The 11212-nt window shown below is 44.0% G+C and overlaps 1 protein-coding gene across 4 annotated transcripts in view; it reads left to right on the top strand.

Moving 5' to 3' along the window:
* The first annotated feature begins 280 nt into the window (after positions 1-280).
* The window catches only part of LOC147438368 (uncharacterized), a 55382-nt gene continuing 44450 nt past the window's right edge, over positions 281-11212 (top strand). Inside the window, exons 1-6 of one of the 4 annotated variants that reach the window (XM_086487668.1) lie at positions 283-650; positions 750-1058; positions 1319-1488; positions 1555-1803; positions 1935-2069; positions 2183-2365. In XM_086487668.1, the coding sequence (XP_086343794.1) occupies positions 506-650; positions 750-1058; positions 1319-1488; positions 1555-1803; positions 1935-2069; positions 2183-2365 (1191 nt within the window). In that variant the 5' untranslated portion in view covers positions 283-505. Of the gene's footprint in view, positions 1059-1318; positions 1489-1554; positions 1804-1934; positions 2070-2182; positions 2366-11212 lie in introns of all 4 variants that reach the window. The other 3 variants (XM_086487667.1, XM_086487669.1, XM_086487666.1) reach the window with 3 other exon arrangements.

Here is an 11212-nt window from a genome sequence, read left to right as displayed (position 1 = left end):
TAATACATTCAAGGGGATAGGTTACGTAATGCTAGTAGTGCCTTTAACATTGATGTTTTCTCTAGGATTACCCCTCCATTCGGAATACCAACGAATGAAAAAGGGCTTATTTCTTTTCCACCTCCCTCAAATCAAAGAAAAGGTATTTGATAAAACGTGCAACCAATGAGATCAAAGCATTTCTTAAAAGTAAAATGATGTGTGACATCTTTTTCCAAAGCATGCCACTTATCCTACTAATCTCATTTATTAAAACACAGCGGGACTCGGCTCTTAGTTTACTTGGATGGTGGACATCAACCCGGCGCCGCCGAGATCGAGGCACGGATAGAGCTCGGCGCAGGGTAGACTGCCATCTGGAAAGCTGTTGGCAGGGCAGGCCTTGCAGCGCCTCCCGGAGCTGAGGAAGACGTTTTGGGTGAACCCGGTCTGGTGTTCTAATGAGAATACACGTCTGCCTGCGAGAAATATATGGCAAGGCGAGAGAATGTGAATAGTCATAACTATGGCTATTATGACTAACCAATGCCACAGTCATTTTTTGGTGCTTAGGCCCGATGGAATTTCTTGGTCTGCTTTTTCTTTTCGAGGATGCAAGGTGCCAAACCCGAAACGAGTGGCCTTTTTTTGCAGGAATGCGCAGGCAACAGGTGAGAATGACGAGGCCTGGAAACATTTCACAGCCTCCTCTCGCCCGTTAAATGTCACATGTTCTACTGCAATCTTCATGCTTGCCTCTATTGCTTTAGGCATCAGGGCTGCCTCGGCATCTGCCTGTGCTTTTCAGGGTGAGCTACCTGGTTATCAGGGCCTGCCTTTAATCAGAGAGGAAGTAAAGGCCATCTCTGAGTTGGAGGTCTCCAGATTTTCTTCGACCTCAGGCGTTACAGCTTTACCAACCGTAAGAGAATTTCTGCAGGTGCAGAATACGGAAGAATATGAATGTGATGCGCATGAGGCATGCATAGACAGTGTATTCAGAACACCAAGGCATTATTCAATCAAGAGGATGCAAGAAACATTGATTGGCTTATCCAAATCACAATCCAAGTCTTCATGTGAGAAAGTTTCTTTCAACTTCGTAGGTAGTGAAATTGACAGCAGTGTCAGTACTCAATTTGTTTAGAAGTAGAGAAACAGAGGAGAGTGACTTGTGCTTTACTGGCTGGATAAGTTTGTTACAACTTATTAGTGCAGGAGTTGGAGTGAGGTTTAGGCGTCTGTTTGTTAGAAATTTATACCATACAGGAGTGTGGCTATATTGTCTGCAGTATTGAAAAAACTGGGTGGTATCTTATTCTAGTTTGCTGTCTTATAGTTGACAAAAGTTCATGGATACAAAATTTGGAAGGTGCAAAGCTGGAGAGGTCTGCTGAAGGCAATGATATGGGGAAGTCTTCTCAGGAATGGGGCTCGGTGCCCTTCAAGTTGACAGTACCTTTGAGGGTTGTCAGCCTTAGAGGTTCTTTGCCTCCCATTTGGTTCAAGGTATGGCTTATATCTCTGATTGGGGGATGTTATTATTGTTTTGAGCTTACTCATGTTCGTGTATAGGATTTCTTGCTGTCACAAGGCAAAAGAGTCAGATTTTCGGTGGAATATCAGAATAGTCTGAATGAGATTATAATAGCTCTGCGCTCAGCTGTGGAAAAAAAGGATGTAAAGCCTAAGTCTATCTTAGCTGCTGACCTTGTCACTGTTGGAGACTCGTGGCTTCCACTTGCTGTTTCTGGGGGTTTGATTGAGCCCATAAAAGATGCAGAGCAGCAAGATTGGTTCAAAAGGTTGAACGTGAATTGGCAGGTCATTCTCTTTTACCTAAGTTTGTGCTCTACTATTTAACTCGGTGACGGAAAATTGCATTTTCTGCATTTGCACTTACAATGCAATGCTCTGTAACAGTTCTCCTAAAGTTTGAGGATATTGGGCTTCAGGCTTTTGTTCGAAGAGATCAATATGGTGATCTCACTCCGGAGGGACTCGTTTGGGGAGTTCCATATCGATGGGGAAGCATGGTAATAGCTTACAAAAAGGACCAATTCTTAAAGAATAACATACCTGCACTTGAGGTCTGGACACAATTTTCTGTTTGTTTCATTTAATTTGGGCATTTAAATCTCCTATGTGTGTATAAATTAAGAATTACAAAATGACGTGAATTTTACCTTTGAATGCCATACAGGATTGGCAAGATCTTTGGAGGCCTGAGCTCAAAGGACAGATAGCCATGGTAGGCTCACCGAGGGAGGTGGTTGGGGCTGTTCTAAAGTCCCTTGGGGCATCTTACAATGCTCAAGATTTTGATCGTGATGTGAAGGGAGGAAAAGAAGCTGTTAAACAACAGTTTCTTGCTCTACAGAAGCAGGTTTGGTTTCTAAGTTTCTTTTGTACATATATATTGTGCCTTCCATGGGCTGTGGGGTATGTTGGGGGAGACAGCGGCAATTGGGAGTATTTACTACGGTTCTGTGTGGAAGAATCCTTTTGGAGATGCAGGAGATGTCACTTGGAAGGAGGAGAGAAATCTGTGTTCTTGGAGGTGATGGCAGGAGGTATCTGTTAGAGTTTGGCATCTCTCTGGATTTGTCCAGTCGGTCCTGGGATCTCCTTGCGGCAGGTGATAGGAATGAGGGTTGTTTTGTGGCTGTGCCTGGCCAAGGCAGGTAGAGGTTTTCTCATGTGGGGCTATGTCTAGCCATGTGTAGTGCGGGGTTTTTGACTCTGTCCATAGCGATATAGCCTTTTGCAGGCTTGCGACATTTTGTCCCAGTTTTGTCCTATATTTCCCTATTGATCTTGTGTGCCCCAGAGGCCCTGAATCTTTATTGCCTATTTTCGCATATTTGCTCCAGTATTCCATGTTGTGGGGGCTAAGGTCTCGGTCGGGCAGCCTTCCTAGTGTCCTATATAGGTGAGGGCAAGGGGTGGCATTTTGTAACAAACTTGGACACTCCAAGTCAAGATTCCACCGTGACACGAGAGAGAATCACTTAAAATACTTCATAACTTTATAATTACAGTTCGATTTGGTCGACACGGCCCGGCGTAGTTCCGTGCCAAGAGAGATTGGCCCCAAAGACTGGCGCCCCTTCTCGGTATTTCTTTTATATTAATCTTTGAGCAAAGTACAACTCCCTCAGGGACCTCTTCTCTCAGACTCTGCGTCCAGATGCTCTGAAGAGTGAGGCCCTGAGGGCTCTTTTATTCTTACATTCTTACAAGGGATGCCAAAAGCAGAGCCCCAAAATCAAAAGCAGTTGAACTCAAAAGCTTTCAAACTTTAAAAGCTTTTAAAATAAAGCAATTGTTCCAAAAGCAACTAATCCCAAAATCTTCCCAAAAGAAAGCAAGAGCGTGATTTGCGGAAATCCGAACAGCAGCCATCGTAATTTTCGGCCCTGCCACGTCAGCATCGTACGGAATTTGCCACGTCAGCATGTCAGCGGAATTTTCGGGATTTTGCCACGTCAGCAATGCAGTGCAAAATGTTGGATTCTGCCACGTCATCTTGTTGCTGTGTGTCCGGGCATGCCACGTCACCAGTTTGTGACATACCCCCCTCTTGAAAGCATTGTAATCGCCCTCGATTACGCCTGCAAAATAGATGAGGCCATAAACTGTCTTAGTAGACACTCATTGTTAGTACTGACGCACTAGACACGACACATCTAGCACATGTACAAAGACGACAGTCATATTACTGCACATGACATCACATGACAAATTACATTCAACAATCATTCCAATCACAGAAACTTCATTTTAAATCTCAGACCATGACTGCAAGCAACGTATTTAGTAACCACATCTAGATCCATTTCGGACCTCACTGATGTCGGTTTAACTAATCCCATATTGCGATCATGTCTAGAGATTTTTTTTTCGAGTCAAGCATTCTCGTGTGCAAGTAGTCATTTGCCTCAAGCACTGTCGTGTGCGAGAAATCTTTCACCTCAAGCACTGTCATGTGAGAGAAATTTTTTCTGGGAATCTTAATCCATCACTAAGTTCATACTGAACAGAGTGGTCTAGTCATTCATTCAATTGAATCAGTCGTGATTCATGATTCGTTATCAGGTTCTTTCAGGAGCTGTCATTGCTCGATCTCATTCTTAATCCTACTCTTTTTTTTTTCCAGATTCTGTCAGAAAACATCAGTTTTATTCAAAATTCAAAATCATCTTCCAAAAAGTATGGTTTCATAAATCCATAAAGCCAAATAAGGCTAATTCTGAAAGCTATTCTGGAACGAGTATCGCCTCGATCTGCTGTTTCGTCAATGTGCCGGTCATTCTGATTCTTGTGTCCTTTTGGGACACTTTGTAGCGATATGTCCTTGTTCTCCACATTCAAAACACTTCCATGCTTTGAAATATTCATCTCTTTGATCTTCTGTCAATGAAGGTCGTCTATCTCTTCGTCGATTGTTTGAGCTATGACTTGTTGAAGGTTCATCTGATGGGTAAGTCAATTTACCCGAATGTATAGCAAATCCGCGCTTCGCATGTCCCATCAACTGTTGTATAGACTCGAACTTCTGTTCGAGACAATAGTCTCGAATTTCTTTGGGAAGCCCACAACTAAATTGTTCAATCTGCTCCCTGAAACTGATCTTCTTAAAGGATGAAACGGGTAGAAAAATTTTCCAAAATCTTTCAAAGTAAGAATCCAATGAATCTGTCTTGACCATGCGAACATGGTTCCAATCAGTAATCACGTCTCGTTCGTATTCTTGTGTGAGCCATGAATAAATAAAGAGTTCCTTAAATTTCAACCACTTTGTCGATGTCTAAGTAACGTGGCATGGCCTTGGGCATGTGGTGATAGACCTCAACACACACACACACACACTTGTTAAATGCGGCAGTGGTGTGGCAGACTTTCAGATTTCACGTCGATAAAAACTGCATGCTGTACGGAATTCCGCGTTTTGTGATGCAAATTGCGGCAGCTGTACGGACAACTTTTCTCTATGCAAAAGCTGGGCAGATTCTACGCATGCTGAATTTTGGCAGTTTTGAAGCTTTTGGGGCTATTTGCTTTATTTAAAAAGGCTTTTAAAATATGGCAGCTTTTTGGGCTCTGCTTTTAGCATCCCTTGTAAACTTATAAATAAGTGGGCAGGGCTCCCACTTTGCAGAGCATATGGACGCAGAGTCTGAGAGTGAGACCCCTCCCACTCCTTGTACTTTGAGTTGCAGATTAATACAAAAAAGAAATACCAAAAGGGGCGCCAGCCTTTGGGGCCAATATCTCTAGGCACGGAACTCCGCCGGGCCGTGTCGAATCAATTGTGAACTGTGAACTGTTTTGAAGTGAATCTCTGCTGTGTCGCGGTAGAATCTTGACTTGAAGTGTCCAAGTTGGTTACAGTGGTATCAGAGCATGGCTGATTTCTCTTCTTTCGGGAAATCAGATCCTTTTTCTCGTGACACTTATGGATTCAAACAGAGATCAGTCGACTTCCTCTGCATCTGGGAATGCGGGAAGAGATCACGAAGAAGATTCTCACGAGGAGTATGGCCCGCCTCGGCCTACTCAAGCGGAGATTGAAGAGATGGAGCGTCGACGATTGGTTGACGATGCGACAAAGATGATGATAAATCTTGCAAAGGATCCCAAATTTGCAAAATTTTTGACAGACATCCTTCGACGAAGTGCACTCTCAGTGGCGGAAGGCCATAGAACCACCCCTCAAGCCCGACACTCAAGAAACCTTCTACTTCGAGGATGTTTACAGAGCAAGAATTAGAAGTGGTGGTTGATACACTGTTTACCAGCTTTTTGACGCAACCAACAAAGGCAAAAAGCAGAAGAAAGGAATTGATTTCTTGGGTTCTTTGGGTCGTCAATCTTCTTTTGCCTCGGCAAGAAAACAGAAGAAGCGTCTCAGATTTGAAGGAGTACCCATGTCACGTGACACATCCAACCCTATGTGTCCGTGGACAAGCTACAACATGACCAAGGTTGAGTTCAGTCAAGTCAGTCTAGAATAGGAAGTGATCTGGCAGTTTTGTGAGTCTGTTCGCAGACCGTGCATGTCTAAACACTTAGTGTAGATGCATATCCTCTGGTTGCACACAGCATGATCATAAGCATTCCCATCAGAATCCTTCAGGGGAATTTTCCAGTGCATTTAGTCTATTTCACCTATTTTTGACATTTTTCACTTATTATTTTTAAGTGAACTTTTTGTTGAAAAGTAGGTAGGGCAAATTGAGTAAGTTTGTATATAAGCAAACCTACACTAGCACTAATTGGCAGAAGAGGCAGCAGGAGCTCCATTGCTCAACAGGCAACTTCTCAAGCAAGAACCCCTTGGGTGCGATTTCCCTCAAGCAGATCCACAGCACTAGTGTTTTCTCATCCTAGCCTCATCACCACAGACATCAGCCCCTTGGCGTTTCCACCAAGCCTCATCGCCATACAGTCCCTGCTCTGGCGTTTTTGGCATCAGCAACCCATCGCCACACACTTCAGTACCTAGCATTTTTCCCAAGCCTAGCGTTTCTTCAATCTCCGCCTGAGTAGGCCCAGGCGGGCCGTACTCTTCGTGAGAATCTTCTTTGTGATCTCTTCCTGCATCTCCAGATGAGAGGAAGTTGACTGTTCGTTGTTGGAATCCATAAGTGTCGCGAGAAAAGAATCGGATTTTCCGGTAGAAGAGAAATCGACCGTGCTCTAATACCATTGTAACAAACTTGGACACTCCAAGTCAAGATTCCACCGCGACACGAGAGAGAATCACTTAAAATACTTCACAACTTTAAAATCACAGTTCAATTTGGTCGACACGGCCCGATGTAGTTTCGTGCCAAGAGAGATTGGCCCCAAAGACTGGCACCCCCTTCGGTATTTCTTTTATATTAATCTTTGAGCAAAGTACAACTCCCGCAGGGACCTCTCTCTTCTCTTTGACTCTGCGTCCAGATGCTCTGAAGAGTGAGGCCCTGAGGGCTCTTTTATTCTTACAAGGGATGCCAAAAGCAGAGCCCCAAAATCAAAAGCAGTTGAACTCAAAAGCTTGCAAACTTTAAAAGCTTTTAAAATAAAGCAATTGTTCCAAAAGCAACTAATCCCAAAATCTTCCCAAAAGAAAGCAATGGCGTGATTTGCGGAAATTTGTACAACAACAAGCATAATTTCCGGCCTTGCCACGTCAGCATCGTACGGAATCTTCCACGTCAGCATGTCAGCGGAATTTCCGGGATCCTGCCACTTCAGCAATGCAACGCAAAATGCGGGATTCTACCACGTCATCCTGTTGCCCGTGTGTTCGGGCATGCCACGTCACCAGTTTGTGACACATTTGGTGTGCGTACAAGCTTGTAGGGCACATGCCCTTGTGGCAGCCCTAGGGGTGGCTGACTCTGGAAGTTCCCTTAACTCTTTTGGGGAGACCCCCTCCTAGCGTTTTGGGCAGCTAGTCACCCACTTCAGATCATGGCTTTGAAACAACACAACCTTGTGTCACGTGCACATCTAACCCTATGTGTACGTGGACAAGCTACTTCATGACATGGGTTCAGTTCAGTTAGATTAGGAAGTGTTATGGCACTTTTGTGAGTCTGTTCGCAGACCGTGCATGTCCAGGCACTTAGAGTAGATGCATATCCTCTGGTTTCACACAACATGACCATCAGCTTTTAGTCAGAACCCATCAGGAGCATTTTTACAGTGCATAGACCTATTTTTCTATTTTAGCCAATTTTCACTTATTATTTTTAAGTGACTTTTGTTGGGAACTAGGTAGGGCAAATTAGCAAGTCAAGTACATAAGAAAACCTAGCGCTAGCACTTTCTCGCAGAATAGTAAGATCTGGCATCCAACAGTGTACCTTCTCAGCAAGACCCCCCCCCCCCCCCCCGGCGAATGACCTAGCATTTTCGGCCAAGAACAGCCAGCGTTTTCTTCGATTGTAGATCAACCCTAGTGTTTTGCATTTGCAGGCCAACTTGGCGACAGTAGGACAATAGACCCTCTAGCGTTTTTGCATCAAGTACCATATCAGCCCTAGCGTTTTTCATTTGCAGATCAGCCTCGGGATTTTGCAGATCTACCGTGACAGAATCATCAGTTAGATCAGCGTTTTCAGTTTTCAGCATCAAGGTACCGCAGTAGAAGCCCCGAACCTCGTAGATCTCACCTTCCCGTAGCAGATCCTCGTCACACAGTCAGATCCATCGAAATTTGCAGATTCAGCCCAGAAAACACAGATTTGAGCATCTGCGTTTTCAGCGTATCGTCGTCGCATCGTCGTCACCGACATAGAGTCAAGAGTCAGAACTCTGCAGATAAAGATTTGCAGATTTTAGTCCTTAGCGTTTTCAGATTTTAGCCAGTCTCGTCGTCGTCCTCATCGTCGTCGACATCGTCGGCAAGTTCAAAGCATTGTAGAGTTTTGTGCAATCAATAGTAGACCGCTCTCGCCATAGAGAGTGGGGCCTTGGGAGGAGGGTTTGACAACATTCTGGTGTCGTATTCTTCTCTCTCTATCTCTCAGTCTCATGCACCTTCATTCACAATGTTCATCACTTTGTTTGTGTCCATTGCACTCTCTCACTAAAGGAACGGAAGGCTCTACCTTCCGCAAGTAAAAGGAACCCTTGAGCATAGTTTGGAGCACTCATCTTGAGCAAAGTTCAACATTCACTTCCTTACATTGGTATCAGAGCTTTGGCAGTTTTCTGTATCACTCAAGGACGGAACCACAAGAATTTTTTTTGCTTGTTGCGGTCGCACGTAACCCAAGTCCTCTTGGGTGTGTCAATTCCTAATCGTGTTTTTGAAGAGTGACAGGAAACCCAAGAAAGAAGGGCTTGTCCAGCCTCCCCTTGTGCCTCTTTTCACTCACTGAGAGCGGACCGTGCACTTAGCGGCTGGCCAATCGACATGAGGTGGGAAAAAGCAATCTTGGTGTGAGCGCAAGGCCGCCAAGGGGTGCGCCTGTGGAAAAGAGCAGAACTCAGGTGAAGAGAAGATCCTTTTCTAACACAGATTGCAAGCAACAGAAGAACCTCAAGAACCCCAAGATCCTCAAGACCGTCAAGAACCTCAAGAACTCAAGAACCTCAAGAATCCAAGAATCCAAGACCCACAAGAACCCAAGTTCCTCGTGAACTTAAGAACCCACAATCTCAGAGTATGGTCATCACCTGAAGCGGAATGGATACTTTGCTTGGAGGTGGTGAGCATGAAAGTAGCGAAGAAGAATTTTCCCACCAAGGAGGTTTTTTTAACCCTCTCCCTTCCCCATCTACGTCAAGGATTGCACTAACTCCTATGGAGGCTTTGGACCATATGTTTATGGAAAGGAAGTTAGAGCGCGAAGAAAGAATGGCAGCCATAGCACGTGAAAGCGAAGAAAGAATGGCAGCCATAGTGCATGAGCGCGAGCAAGCACGCTTGGAAGCCAAAGTAAGAGAAGCAGAATTTGATCACGAGAACAAAGCAAGAAAAGCAATGAACGACTGACACATGAAAGAGATATTGCGGCTCTTTTCTCAAGTGCAGGCACAAATGCAAGAGATTCGAGAAAAGGAGACTCTCTTCGTCTCTTCTTCTCCCAAGCATGACACACATGATTTGCATGATTATGATAAGCATGATGATTTGAATGACAATGATAAGCATGATGATTTGAATGATAATGACAAGCATGATGAATTGCATGATAATAACAAGCATGATGATTTGCATAAAAATGATGTGATTGTTCACAAGGATGATGTGTTAGTTGATACTTTCTCTAGTGAAGCTAACCTCATTGCAGAGACGATCAATCACGAAGCACCGATCTTGGCTCTCGAGTCGAGGTTTAAAGAACCCCCTCAAGAAGAACCGATCTTGGCTCTCGATCTTGGTCCAAAGAAACCCAACAGAAAGTATTATGTATTCGAATGATTAGTCAGCACGCATTGTTCGAGTGTTTCATTCGTGATAATTTCCTGTATTTTAGTCACCATCTTTATGTGATCCCTTTTCATAGGCATGACATATTGCACGATGAACACGATTCACTCATGAATGAGCACGGATGTATGCGGATTACTCATGGAAAGATGAAATGTTTTGCATTCAAGGAATTCACATTCCGTGTTTCTTCCTTGGCATGACACAATATCGGAAAGAGCACAAGAAAGATTGAGCATCAAGCATGGGCATTTCCATTGTGATTTGCCACAGTTGATCGATTTAGATAAGAAAGATAAGATTCGAATCCATTGTTTGCGTGTGTTTGATGAACGGTTTGACACTCCGTCACTTTGTTCATCTGCATTGTATGCACACTTTTTTCAAAGGAATAGAAATTTTTCAGTCACTCTGCATAGAATGGGTATGTTCATGTTTTTGTGTTGGAAGTGGTTTCAAGAATTTTCATCCTCGGAGATTTTTGAAGAAGGTAGACGCATGACTATAGACGAAGTTGAAGCATTGAAGGAGACACAGATGACTTTGTGTTGCTTTCAACGCGGCCCAAAGAAGAAGACATTGTAGACCTTTATGAAGTTCAAGTACTTCACGACCCACACATCAGAGTGGGCCGGCGAAGAGTCCTTTCCAGGATTCTGGATGTTATTGGCGATCTCCCTCGACGCCATACAGTTCGGTACCAGTACCTCACTTTGAAAAGGAGGGGATGTCACGTGACACATCTAACCCTATGTGCACGTGGACAAGCTACTTCATCACATGGATTCAGTTTAGTTCAGTTTGTCTAGAATAGGAAGTGATCTGACACTTTTGTGAGTTTGTTCGCAGAGCGTGCATGTCCAGACACTTAGATTAGATGCGTATCCTCGTTGCACACAGCATGATCATCAGATTTCCATCAGAATCCATCAGGAGCATTTTTACAGTGCATAGACCTATTTTCCCTATTTTTGACAATTTTCACTTATTATTTTTAAGTGACTTTTGTTGGGAACTAGGTAGGGCAATTTTAGCAAGCAAGTACATAAGCAAACTAGCGCTAGCACTTTCTCGCAGAAGAGGCAGCAAGAACCCTTTGTTCATCAGACAACTTCTCAGCAAGACCTCCAAGACAGAAGACCTAGCATTTTTGCATTGCAAGGCCTAGCGTTTTTCACCGAGATCAGCCGTGGCGATTCGGATTGCAGATTAGCTCGGCAGTAGCAAGACACAGCAGAAATCCTAGCGTTTTTGCATTAGGAAGATAGATTTCAGCCAGTGTTTTTGAGTTGCAGATCA

This window comes from Adiantum capillus-veneris, chromosome 17, assembly GCF_014529385.1.
Source record: "Adiantum capillus-veneris isolate H3 chromosome 17, ASM1452938v2, whole genome shotgun sequence".
NCBI classification, from domain to species: domain Eukaryota; kingdom Viridiplantae; phylum Streptophyta; class Polypodiopsida; order Polypodiales; family Pteridaceae; genus Adiantum; species Adiantum capillus-veneris.
The sequence above is the reverse complement of the archived record's forward strand: the minus strand, read 5'-3'. Positions and strand labels throughout refer to the sequence as shown.